The 13,763-nt window shown below is 49.0% G+C and overlaps 1 protein-coding gene across 1 annotated transcript; it reads left to right on the top strand.

The window, feature by feature from the left end:
- Positions 1-4,378: 4,378 nt before the first annotated feature.
- On the top strand, positions 4,379-4,828 carry LOC142424249 (small EDRK-rich factor 2-like). The gene has a single exon (XM_075529367.1). It carries the CDS (start codon positions 4,380-4,382, stop codon positions 4,611-4,613), a length of 234 nt encoding a protein of 77 aa, XP_075385482.1. The 5' UTR covers position 4,379; the 3' UTR covers positions 4,614-4,828.
- Positions 4,829-13,763: the final 8,935 nt, after the last annotated feature.

Below are 13,763 nucleotides of genomic sequence, written 5' to 3'. Positions count from 1 at the left end.
TTTCCGGGCAGCATTTAGATGGCTTTGTGTGACAGACGACGGGAGAGGAAAGCAAAAAAGTACCCCGTTATCGACCAGCCATGATCAATCACCAAGAATGAGTTCATTGTCCTGAGATTTGAGGGAGGAAATTGGAATGCTAATACGCGTGAAAGCCCCTCGCCCCTCTTCCTTCTTCCAGTCGGATGTGCAGGGCCAGAGGCGCCCTGATTCCTGGAGTCAGGGATTGCCCGTTCAGGGCCCTGGCCGGCTCCCCTTAGGGTCCACACAGAGTGAACGTTGGGGAAGAGTGGGGCTAACAGCAGCTCCAGACCCAGCGGGCGGGCGGGCGGGAGGAATCGACGTGCCTGTAAAAACTCCATGACCTTTTCTTACTTGCAGATGTGTTTCCCAGGAGAGGCACCTCTTTGGGGTCAAAGTGATCAAGTGGTCTAGACAAACCAGTCTCTGTGCGATGGCTGTCACAACTCAAGAGCAGCGCTTCCTAAGGCTTTCAACAAGGGCCCTTTCCGAAGGAGCCCTGGTGGCGCAGTGGCTGAGGCATGGGGCCGGTGACTGTTCCACCCCACCAGCAGGTCTTGTGAAGATGCACGGCCAGGAAGGTCTCTGGAGGGTCACCGTGAGTGTGAATCTGCTCCCTAGCTGTGGGTTTGGTTGCGGGCCCAGAGTCGATCAATCGCCAGGCCGTTCTGTGCGATTCCTCCAGGCAACCCCAGAACCGTCTGCTGCTCAGAACAAACCCCATGTGGGTTTCTGAGACGGTAAGTGGCTGGTGGGTGCAAACTGCTGACCTTGCTGTTGGGACTGCAACACTGCAATGCTGTCACCAGGGCCCCTCCAACAACAACTGCAGTTCTCATTAAGAGCAGTGATTTTTTATTTAGGGACGAGGCATTGCTTACGCACAGTGACCCCTGTGGGTTTCTGAGACGGTAACTGTTTATGGGAGTAGAACACCACCTTTTCTCCCCCGGAGCTGCTGGTGGTTTTGAACTGCTGACCATTATACAGTGAAATCCATTAGAGCCGGAACGTGACCAAACGGAGCCGTTTTCCAGGTCTCAAAAGTGCCCCGCGTTTGACAGGGTACATACAGCCTTGCCAGTTTTCTTCCCCTCCATGCTATTGGAGAAGACTTGATTCTTCCTTCTCTGACAGGTCTCTGACTTGCATGCGTTCCAGTTTTCACAGGCTTTAACGTATGACACCAGGCGTTTAAGCTCTCTGTGACTCAATCCCACTCTTGGTGTGTCAGTCTGTCGTACGGTGGCTGGTTGTTAATGTGGTGCTGGATTCTGCCAGCAGGGTCCCCCAAGGCCAGCTTCCTGACCAGATCAAGGCAGACTAGGAAGAAACACCTGTAATCTGCTTCTGGAAGTTAGGCAAGGAAAGTCTGGAGGGGCAAGGCCGAATAGTGTCCCATCGAGTGCAGAAGCATAAGGTCCACGGCTGGAAAGATCGTGAAGGTGCTGCGGGATCTGGCAGCATTTTGTTTTGTTATGTCGAAGGGTAGCGTGAGTCGGAGCCAACTTTAGTGCCACGCATACGCACATGATCTTGTCTCTAAGCTGGCAGGGGGAGGTGGGGACGATAATGTCCTGTGCTATGAGGACTTGAACGCATGATAGAAATAGAAGTATTGTCTGACTAATAACCCAGAGGTTGGAACATTGATGCAATACCCAAGATGGGCAAGTTTATCAGTGGGTCCACTGCTTCTGGATACCCATGAATCAGCATGGGGGGAAGTTTCCACTTCTGCTCCCAGAAAGCTAGCGATGTAGCTTTTCTGGCAGGGTACTTTCAGGGGCACAGCTACAAGACAATCTGGGTCCCCACAGCTTCCCTGTGGTGGGAGAGAGATTATGGATGCCTCCCCCTAGGTCAAGGTTAACTTGCTTGAGTTCTTTGGGGCCATTTCCCATTTACCTGGTGCACCGGAGCAAAACCAAGAAGCCAACTTCACTGCCACTGAGTCGATGGCAGCTCCTAGAGACCCCTGTGGGTTTCCCAGTCTGTCTGCTGTGGAGCTGCTGGTAGTGTCGAACTGCCAGCGATGCAGATCGCAGCCCAGGGTGCAACCACTAAGCCAGCACCTGAGCAAAGTGCAGGCTGTTTGACAACCCCAAGGACCAGTGGTGCTTAGAGCAGAGCTGTAGATCAGATGTGCCCAAATATTCTCAGGGCAGTGGGACTTTAATTGGGATGGTAATAAAATGCAGATTCGGCTCTGGGGCACGGCTGAGTCCTGCATCTCTAACAAACAGCCAAAGTCTCGGGTCTATTTCCGTCTGCAGGCAGATACTTTTCTCTAGAGCAGCCTTTGGATGAAAAAATGAATAAACATGTGCATAAACAAGGCAGAGTTGCTGGGGAGACAGCATTTTCTGCAACCGCGGTTCTGCATCAGCCCCACTTTCCCATCACGCGCACAGCCCATCAGTGACAGTTCGCCTTCAAAGTAGTTATTTTCAACTTACTGAGGACAGAGGCCAAGGGGCCAGCGCCTTGATGTTGCTCCAGTGTCTACAGCCCTCACTCACGTCACCGAGGGACAAGTGACTAAGCTCTAGCTCCCCTGATAAATCCTGGGGGGGCCAAGCCAATCGTTATGGCCTTGTTCCTCTTGCCAGTGGTTGATTTTTAGGCATGATCCTGTGACACTGTTTTGGCTAGTAAGAGGCGGGGGGTGGGGGGCAAGGCTGCTGGAGAGGTGTTTGGGGAAGACTTTTTAATCCTTAAGAAAGCATACAAAGGAAGAGCTAGCCGATACCCCCCCCCACACACACACACAGCTGTAGTTGTAATGCATGTAACTGTGGCAGCCACCCTGTGACAGGACCAAACCCAACCCACTGTCATTGACTGGATGCTGATTCATAGTGACCGTGTAAGACACGGGAGAAGTGCCCTGTGCATTCCCCACATGGGAACTGTTGGTGGAAGTAGATTGGCCTGTCTTTCTCCTGCGGAGCGGCTGGGGGTTGCACACTGCCCACCTCGTGGGTCATCGCAGCCCAACTCGGAACCATGACACCACCCACCGGGTCTCCTTGTGACAGGACAGAACTAGCGGTTCTGACAAAGTGAAGAAACATTTTAAAGTGGGCCCTTGATGACATTGTTGAACTGCCGATGTAACCATTTCTGGAGCTACCTCCCTCTGGATTTCTTAATATGTCAAAGAATGCCTTTTCTTTATTCTTCCAGCCAATGGAGTAGAAAACTGTTTTAACGTGCAGTTGAAGCCACGCAGAATGACACAATGGTTTAATTTCTCAGATGGTTAAGAATTCATGCTAAAACTGGCCCCACAGTTCTTTCCCTGCGTGTCATAGTTATCGTCACAAACTTAAATTCCAGGCTCAAGTGGCAGAAAACGTCAGTGTGAACAGAAATGCCCGGTGTCCAATGGCAACAGTGCACGCATCGCCTCAGAGCCGCTCATTCTACAATGAAATGCACTTCGGCACCTGAAGCGCAGCTTTCAGGTGGTTGGACGATCTTCTTCACAATTCCACTTCGCCTTGTGTGTGTGATGCCTGCCACACGTGAGTCCACGAACATGGCTCTTACAGCGTTTTTGCTGTAGACAGTTATCCAACGGATGAGTCTAGAGCAACTGTCTTATTCCAATGTTTTTTGGACCCATTGAAATAACCGTGCTCCAGATACTTTCCAGTATTGTCCCAAATAATAAATAGCTCAGATGTTGGGAGAAATCAAGGACACTCATATTTTCCAGGGCGATCAAGTTTTATCAGCAGGTTCGCTGCCTGCGGATGCTCAGGGATCAGGCATGTGGGGACGTTTCTGCTGGGTGAGAGCTGTAGACATAGCTTTTCTGTTAGGGTCTTTCTGACAAACTAAGTTCGCCTGGCTTTTCTGGTGCCTGAGATGGAAGCTTAAATAAGTGTGTTGTGCAAGCGCTCAGCTCTGTTGTGGCGCAGCAGTGTGGAACATCTAGCCCGAGGGCAGTGGAAACCGTCCCTTCGTGCTCAGTATCAACCAACATCACACGCCTCACCAAAGAGAAGCAGCTCTAGCCATTACCTGAGGGGGCAGGTACATTTTTGACCACATCTAGCAGGCTAGTTTTTAAGTTGATAATTCTATATGCCCCACAAATATCCAAATGGCCCTTGGCAGAAAAAAGGGTTTTATTTTCCCCTCCCCTGATGTAGCGCCCGAGTCTCCCACAACCTTTCAACAAGCTCCTTTTCGAAGAATCCCAGCGTGCCAACGTCTACAGCTTGAAATGAAACACCTTGATGCCTAGATTATGCCCCCAAAGCCCTCAACTTTGTTCCTCTGCTCCAATTGCTAAAAAACAAAAACAAAAACAAACTAGCAGACACATATTCCTAAAACACTGCATCATGAGCCAGAACGAGGGGACGCAACCTAGGCAGGCCGGAGCCGCTGCCGTCGCCATGACCCGCGGTAACCAACGCGAGCTTGCCCGCCAGAAGAATATGAAAAAGCAGAGCGACTCGGTTAAGGGAAAGCGCCGAGATGACGGGCTTTCTGCTGCTGCCCGCAAGCAGAGGGACTCGGAGATCATGCAGCAGAAGCAGAAAAAGGCAAACGAGAAGAAGGAGGAACCCAAGTAGCTCTGTGGCTTCGTGTCCAACCCTCTTGCCCTTCGCCTGTGTGCCTGGAGCCAGTCCCACCACGCTCGCGTTCCTCCTGTAGTGCTCACAGGTCCCAGCACCGATGGCATTCCCTTTGCCCGGAGTCTGCAGCGGGTCCCTGTTGTGCTCCCTTCCCCTCAGGTAGCCCCTCGCCCCCTGGGCCACACCTGGGGGGTGAGGGGGTTACCCCTTCCCAGTGTTTTTTATTCCTGTGGGGCTCACCCCAAAGTATTAAACGTAGCTTTGTAAAAACAAACAAACAAACAAACAAAAAAAAACACTGCATCATGCTTACCTCTGCTCATAAATCCACAGGAAACTTTGGAAAGAATTGTTATTTATTTATTTATCTATCTATTTATTTATTTTTGTTGTCTCAATTGTGTCAGAAGACAAATTCAAACTAGTTGTAGCAAAAAAATGAAAAAAAATCATTTATTGGTTGATGTAGCTGTAAGAACCGAAACCAAACCAAACCAGGAAGGCGATGTCTTGAGCTGGGTCCAGCCCCCACGTGTGTCAGAGCAGAGCAGTGCCCCGCGGGGTTTTCAGAGGCGGATTTTTCAGACCTAGCTTGCCAGGCTTTTCCTCTGCTGAAATCCAAAGGGGACGAAATCGCTCCATTCAGGGGCTCATGCTCTGGCCTGAGGTCTTTGTCATTTTTTATCTCCCAACTCACTTCAGGTTGCAGCAGAGTTAGGCCCTGGTTACATAGCCTTGGAAAAAGAAGTTGATGGGCTTTTAACCTCCACTCCTAACACACACACACACACACACACACACACACACACACACACACACACACACACACACACACAGGAGCAGACCTGCCTTATTGCTTCCTCTACCTCTGACCAGAACTCTGGTTGATCCTGAAGGAGTATTGTGTTCATCACTGGACACATAAATGCTCTGAGGGACAGGGCTGCTTTTTTAAACTTCTAGTTTTGTGTGTTTGTTTTTTTATTTAAGGTTATTTTTCATGAGCAAGCTGGGGCCATGTGCCATCTGCCAAGGTGTGAGAGATGGGCACAGTTCTTCTAGACCAGGGAGAACACTCCTTTCCAAAATACTTTCCACAGAAGGGGGAGGAAGAGAGAGTGGAGCACACCGTGGCCCACCAAGCCCTCAGGATGATATCCCTGGTCAAAGCAGTCAATTCACAGAGAAGGACATATGGCCGGCCCCACTATGAGATACGACATCCTTCACTGACCCACAGCCCTACAGGGACAACACTGAAGACATAGTGTGGGAATTGCGCCCGATCTGATCCCACCACGCTGAGGCAACACACTAAGGGCATGCAACAGAACAGCAAGGGGAGCAGAGCAAGGAAGTCCCCAGGGAAAACCAAAAATAGACTTTGGGGCCAGGGCTTGGCACCCCATCAGATTCAACCAGAAAATACTCTAAAGGTCAACAAACAGTCCTTGAACTAACAATGAGCTTTTATTTTTTGTTGTTGTGTTGTGTTTTTTTGTCATTGGCTTTTTGTTGTTGTTTTGTTTCCTTTTGTTGCTTGGTTTTGCTCTATCTTGTTTTTGTGCATGTTATTATCTCCACAGGTCTGTCTAAATAAGATAGACTGGATAAACTATCTGGAGGAGAAAACAACGAGACTGACAGTTCCGTGGGGACATGGGAGAGGGGGAGGTGGGAGGAAAGGAAGGGGTGTTAGCAAACCCAGGGAAAAAGGAACAACAAGTGATCCAAATTGGTGGTGAGGAGGGTGTAGGAGGCCTGGTAGGACATGATCAAGGGTAATGTAACCGAGAGAAATTACTGAAACCCAAATGAAGGCTGAGCATGATAGTGGGACAAGAAGAAAATAGAAGGAAATAGAGGAAAGAACTAGGAGGCAAAGGGCATTCATAGAGGTCTAAATAAAGGCATGTACATACGTAAATATATTTATATATGATGAGGGGGAAATAGATTTATGTGCATATATTTATTGGTCTAGTATTAAGGTAGCAGATGGACATTGGGCCTCCACTCAAGTACTCCTTCAATGCAAGAATACTTTGTTTTATTAAACTGGCATTCCATGATGCTCACCTTCCCGACACAATCGCCGAAGACAAATGTGAGCATAAGCAAATGTGGTGAAGAAAGCTGATGGAGCCTGGCTATCAAAAGATATAGTATCTTAGGGTCTTAAAGACTTGAAAGTAAACAAGCAGTCATCTAGCTCAGAAGCAACAAAGCCCACATGGAAGAAGCACACCAGCCTGTGTGATCACGAGGTATCAAAGGGATGAGGTATCAGGCATCAAAGAACAAAAATTCATATCATTGTGAATGAGGGGGAGTGTGGAGTGGGGACACAAAGCTGTGTAGGAAACTGGACATGTGTAGGAAACTGGACATCCCCTTAGGGAAAGGTTGCAGGGAGGAGACAAGCCAGTCAGGGTGCAGTGTAGCAACGATGAAACATATAACTTTCCTCTAGTTCCTAAATGCTTCCTCCCCCCACCCCCACCCTACTATCATGATCCCAAGTTTACCTTACAAATCTGGCTAGACCAGAGGATGCACACTGGTACAGATAGGAACTGGAAACAGGGAATCCAGGGTGGATGATCCCCTCAGGACCAGTGGTGAGAGTGGCGATATGAAGAGGGTGGAAGGAAGGTGGGGTGGAAAAGGGGAACCAATTACAGGGATCTACATATAACCTCCTCCCTGGGGGACGGACAACAGAAAAGTGGGTGAAGGGAGATGTTGAGATGTTGGACAGTGTGGCACAAATAGTTGGTGCTTGGCTACTATCTGAAGTCCACTCGGAGAACTGCAAAAGAAAGACCTGGTAAGCAGCCTCCTTAAAGACGACAGCCTAGACAGCTCTGAGCAGCTCTGCTGGGCAAGGCTTGGGCTTGCTGAATTTACTGAAGGGCAACTACTTTGAATTTTTTTTTTTTTGCAACTTCCTGGCCTCCTTTTCCCATTCATAGCCCCGGGGGAGGCCAGGAGTGGTCTTCACAGGCCAATGGCACCCAGGGAGAATCGCCCCATTGTGTCCGGGGGGGGGGGGGGGGGGGGGGGGGGGGGGGGGCCTTCCTTTAGGCAAATCTGAAGAGTGTGAAAGGACCTATTTAAAAGGGTCTGATGAACAAAGACAAAATACAGATCAAACTCAGGCGTAATCAAAAGCTGTTTGTTAACAGGCCCATGTCCTTCAAAGCGTTTATCAGGAGGGAGGGGAGACTTATCTTGGGCACTGTGTGGAGAAAGTGGGCGGCTCTGGGGGCGTTCATTTGAAGTTCTAAAGAGATAGATGACTGCCGACCTGGCAGCTGGGTTCCCTAGTATCACTCAGTCTCACGGCTTGTGGGCAGCACTGGCAGATAAGGGTCTGGGAAAAATAACAAGTCATCCCATAGTGGGAAATGTTTATTGGAGAAATCCTCTGAACCCTTCCGCCCAAAGACGTCAAGGTAGAGCAGCCCTTACCTAACCCTGAGGGTTCTTCTGATGTCACAGCAACCTAATTTTTGGATGTTAAACAAAGGCACGGGTGTGGGGGTGGGGCATGTGCTCTCATCAGCCTGCTCTAGAACCTGCCTGCGATGGTGTGTTCAGGGCTGGCCTCTTTAACTCATTGCCAGCGAGTTGATTCCAACTCAGAGCGATCCTCTGGGTCCTAGAGTCTAGGACACAATAGATTCGCATGCCATGGTTTCCAAATCCATGATCTTTACGGAAGTGGGCTGTGGTGGAGCAGCAGTGGCGTTAGAACTACATCAGGTTTTTTGTTTTTTTTTAAACAGGGCAGCTTGGTGGTGTAGTGGTTTATGAGACAGGCTGTGATCCCCATGTTCAGCAGTTCAAAACTTCCAGGAACTCCAAGGAAGAAAGACTGGGCTTTCTACTCTCCTAAACAGTTACTGTGCTTGGAACACGGGGTTGCAGTGAGTCAGACTTGACCTGATGGCAGTGAGTTTGGGTTGGTTTGAGTGAATAATATATGATTCTGATGTTACAATGTTTGCTGTTGCCATAGGATTCCCAAGGTCAGCAGTTAGAAACCACCATCTGATCCAAGGGAGAAAGATGGGGCTTTCTACTCTCGTTAACAGTCACAGTCTTGTAAAGTCACAGGGGACCTTTTACCCTGTCCTACTGGGTTTCTGTAAGGCGCCATCAATGCGATGACAGTGATTAATGATAATGAGTCTTGGGGCACAATAACAAAGCACTTTGTGTCTAATCTGCCAACTGAAAGGTAGGTAGATCAATCCCAGTTGCTATCTGCTCCCATAAAGAACGTTGCAGCCTAGAAACCCCGATGGGGCAACAGTACTACTCTGTCACACTGGGTGCTATGAATCAAGGCAAAGTCAATGGCACCTAGTGACAACTTCAATGATAGCAGTTAGGGAAGGAGAGGGAGATAGAGACAGAGCTACTGTCCAGTAAACTCCGACTCATGGTACCCTAAGCACAATGGAGCAGGAGATTGCCTGGTTGTACATACACGGTGCATTGTACATACATTGTATGATCCTTACGACCATAACCAGCAGTGCCTCTCTCCCTCTTACTAATGTCTTACTTCACCAAATATGATCCCCTTCTTTAGCAATGGAGCCAGGGTGGCACAGGCATCAAAAGCTGCTAATCACTAAGTTGGTGGTTCAAACCCACTATCCATTTCTTGGGAGAAAGAGAAGGTTTCTCTGGTCCCATAAAGATGTATAGTCTTAGAAACCCTCAGGAGCAGTTCGACTGTCCTCCAGGGTCTCGAAGAGTTGGAACTGACTCGCCGGCAGTGGCTTGTTTTTTTCCTCAGTGACCTATCCACAGCGAGTGAGTCAGACAATATTTTGTTGTGATCTGTAATTTTTTTAATGACTAATTTTCAGATGTCGCTTGCCAGCCCTTTCTTCCTCTCTGTCTTAGTCAGAAGGCTCCATGGAAACTTTTCCATCCTGGTTGTCGCTGCAGGCCTTTGAAATGCTGGTGGCATAGCTTCCAGTCTCACAGCAGGCCACCACAGTATGGCAAACTGACCGACCGACAGGTGGTAGCTTAATGATAGTAGGTGCCATTGATTGAGAGCCTCCCACATGCCCGGCAGGCACTGTACGCTAGTGACTCTTGATCCCACCACACCCTGGACTCTTCTTATCTCCAATTTACAGACGAAAAAGCCAAGGAGTGGTTCACATAAGGCCCCCAGTGGGCCCCCAGTGGAGCTGAGAGCCGAACCTCGGTGCCTTCCTATAACCAAAGCCTGTGTTCTCAACCTCCCATCACACTGACGTCCTAACTATGGCAACCAAGGACTTCACTTTTGGGGGTGGGGTGGGATGGGGAGGAGTAGGAAGTGGGAACTGAAGAATTCTCATTCTGAACCCCAGTCCCAGAAACAGAGGCCGAGACACCCAGAAGTCAAAGGGAATCACGTCGAACTAGTCATGGAACTAGTTACAGGGTGGTTTTAGACAAGCGCTGAGGCAGTCACCAAGAAATGTCAGGACTCTGGAACCAGGGTGACGTGATGATGACAGAGAGAGCTACATCCACTCAGCTACCTATTACCAGGTATTTATTACCTGAGTGATGTGTATACTTTTTCTATCGGCATATCAGTATGTTTACTAACACTTCTGAAAGCAGCCATTATAAAATGGCCTGCCCCAAGCAGTAGTTCCTAACGAAATTTAAAGCTATCTACACTTACATTTATTAAAACTCCAAATGTCAGTTTCTCGTTTCCAGTGCCTACAAGTAGAGATAGAGCATTTTCATCATTGCAGGAAGTTCTATTGGACAGTGATGCTACACAGTCTTTCTGGACTCTCGTTCCTGACCCAGGATGGTCACAGCTCCATTTTATCTGCTGTCGTCCATAGCAGAAGAAGGTTACCGTGTAGCCTCTGTATCCTTACCCCATTCAGCCACTTCACCGAATTCTCCCTTCAGAATCACCAGTTCGCCTTGTTTTGTCAAAGTTTTCTTCAGAGTCTCGATGGTTCTCGAAGATCTTGGTCACCCTCCTTCTTCAAGAATGTTCTTCTCTGGGGTTCTAGAACACTACCCTCTCTTGGTTCTCTTCCGACCTCAATGAGATGCATGGCTTCAGTACCTCCGCAGGATCTCTCCCTTGTGAGACCCCCTGAGGCTCCTAAGCTCCCAGCCTTCCACTTGCCTTTTCTCCCGTGACCCCATCAGCCAGAGCGGCCTTGGAAAAGTGAAAACAAAGCACGCTTCCTGGACTTAAAGCCAATGGCTTTCCCTAGCGGCTAGAGGAAACCCAAGGTCTTTAGGGAGCCTTTCGAGGCCCTGTATGAAATAGCTTATGTCTGCACTGGATAGATGTTGGGGTACCAACCCCCACAATCAGATGGGTCCAAGGGCGGTTGTGTAATTGAGGGGTAAAATTAAACATCACCAGACAGGATAAAGCATGCAATTTCTCACCCCCAGGACGGCCATGATCTCAGTAGCCAGATCCGCACAGAGAGAGCGAATATATTTCCATTCAAGACTTATATACACTCAGGGTGTGTGGAAGCCCCCCCAGCTATAGGCAACCACATGCGTCACAGGAAGGGGTTGTACTATGGTTACACCTGTAACAGGAGAGGGACGAGCTAGAGGTGTACATGCAATAGGAAGGGAGGCATGCATGTGACAAGGGGGATGCATGTGACAGGTTAGGCAGACTCTAGAGTCAAGATGGCAGCCTAGTCTTGGTCCTCTGTGAGTTGGCTTGACCTTAGTCTTTGGGCTCTCCTTCAGGGGAACAATCCACTGTCCTTATCAGAAGGGAGTGGGTCCTAGTTAGGGTGGGACAGACTATAAGGTCTGATTGCTCTAGATGGCTGATAACCTTTAACAGTTGACCTCCAGGTGTATGGTCATTGACCATGTGTATTAGCAAGCAACACCATATAATATGAGGGGACAACCTGGGAAATAACCTTTCCGTTTCCCACAGAGAGGGCCTCTATTATGCATTACATAAGCGGTGCAGAGTGGCCATATCTGATCTCAAGTCAGGATACCGCAAGTCAGGATCAGTAAACAGTAAGAACACAGTCATTGTTCTATAGCCATGCCTCTCAGCCAGTACTCATGTCTCTCTCTTTGGCCTCTGCCTCTGAGAGCCAGGAAGCCCACTCACTGCTCTGTGTCAGTCTCAGCACTGCTTCCACGCTCTGCTTCATCCGGATACCAGGCCCATCCTTTGCTCTGTCCCATGGTCTCTGGTGCCTCTGGTCTCGGCCTCCACCACTTCAGACAGAGATCTCCATGCTCTTATTGCAGGGGCCCTTCGATTTCTCTCTCCTGCCTCAACGGTGGCTCATTCTTGTAGGCAGGGTGGTAACTGAAACGGACCAATTCCTCCTGTTAGTGTCTCACGTGTCCTGTTGACATAGTCCCACATAATCACTTGGTGAGAGTGAGCGATATGAACAGAAGAGCCATATTAAGATATTCCACCCCCCGCACTCACTCAGAGCCTTTGTGGTTGGCACTGTCCCCAAGACTTGGGATAGCTCATTCTTTGCCACCATTTGGTCCTTAGCTAAACTTTTATCTTCTCAGAAAAGTCATCCGTGGCCACTCTAGATAAAACACTTCTTCCCACTATACCCGAATGTATATTTTATGTGATCTCATTTCATTTTATTTCTGGCACTCACCAGTAACTGAACTCTCCTCATTGCCTTGTGCTTCATAATCTATTTTCCCCAACATTAGCATATGAGCTCCCGGAGGGTGGGGTCTCTGTCTCTTTTGTTCACGAAGATATCCTCGGTCCCAGCAGCAAACTCTGATGCATCATTGTTGTTGTTCGCTTCTGTGGGGTCCAACCCTGACTCATGGTGGCCTCACACGCTACCAGAAGGAATGCTGCCCAGTCTACACATCCACACTGTCAGTCCTGGATCCACCGAAGGGGTATAGGAGCTTCATTTGCTGGGTTTTAGAAGTCGATCTCCCAGCTTTTCTTTCTAGTCTACTTTGTCTGGAAGCTCAGCTGAAAGCTGTGAAGTGCCACAGTGACCTGAAAAGCTTCCACTGAAGGTGGTGGCCAGCACAGAGAAACGTGAAAGATTTTTAGACTGAAAACACTTGCTGTCTACCAAGAATGAACAAGAGTGGCCTTGACACCAGAGAGACTATTATGTCCATAATCCTACAATTGCAGTAACACCAATAGTTTTCCAGTGGACATGTAGACATGTAAACTGACCAGGTGAGGAAGGGGAATGGGACTGTACCCATGAATATAGATAGGATCGACACAGGCTAGTTATACCTATGTAGCCCTGGTGCTGTAGTGTAATGGGTTGGGATGAGATCCACATAGTCAGCAGTTTGAAACCACCGGCAGCTCCTAGGGAGAAGGACTGTGCTTTCTACTCCTGTAAACAGACTCGGAAACCCACAGGGGGTGGTCTCTATGAGCCAGCATTGACTCGATGGCAGGGAATTTTGAGGTTTTTTATTTACATATGCTGCAACTATGTCCATGAATATGGTCGAGCATAAAAGGACAATGTCATGAAACCGTCTTAGCCACAATTAAGCACTACTGGGCCTGGAGGCTTAAGACCATAGGGGGCATCCAGGTCAAGTGGCACAACATGGTGCACTAAGGAATGGTCCACGTTCCACTTCTGTGAGTATCCACTGGGGTTCTACAAGTGTGTGGGCCGCCATGTAAGGTGCAACATGTCATCTCCTCCTGTGGAAACGAAGGAGAGTGAGGAGCAACCAAGAGCTATGGAAACAATGAGCCCCAAGGACAAATGACCACACGAGCCCTGCTTCCACAGCGCGGAGACCAGAGAACTAGAACGAGAAGAACCCTACCAGCACTACGGGCTGTTCTGAAAGGGATCGCCTTTCGAGGTCCTGGACAGCCAGGGAACAAAATGTGGAACACAATTCAAAATCAGAAAAAAGGCCGGGCTTACTGGTGGAACCCCTGTGACCACGGCCTTTCCTCATCTGTAGACCTGGAACTGAACTCACACCCTGGCTTAATTTCCAGACAAGTCTTTAAGGTAAACAATTGTACCAGGGGCGGTGCAGACTCCTTAGGACAGTCAAAGGTCAGCATTGGACCAAGGACGAAGTTCAGAAACCAGGACAGGATAGAAGGGA

This window comes from Tenrec ecaudatus, chromosome 13 (assembly GCF_050624435.1).
Source record: "Tenrec ecaudatus isolate mTenEca1 chromosome 13, mTenEca1.hap1, whole genome shotgun sequence".
Taxonomy (NCBI): domain Eukaryota; kingdom Metazoa; phylum Chordata; class Mammalia; order Afrosoricida; family Tenrecidae; genus Tenrec; species Tenrec ecaudatus.
Note: the sequence above shows the minus strand (reverse complement) of the source record. Positions and strands in the feature narration are given on the sequence as shown.

What these genes read in the sequence shown, in the direction of transcription:
- LOC142424249 (XM_075529367.1), top strand. Translation starts at nt 4,380, where the DNA reads ATGAGCCAGAACGAGGGGACGCAACCTAGGCAGGCCGGAGCCGCTGCC.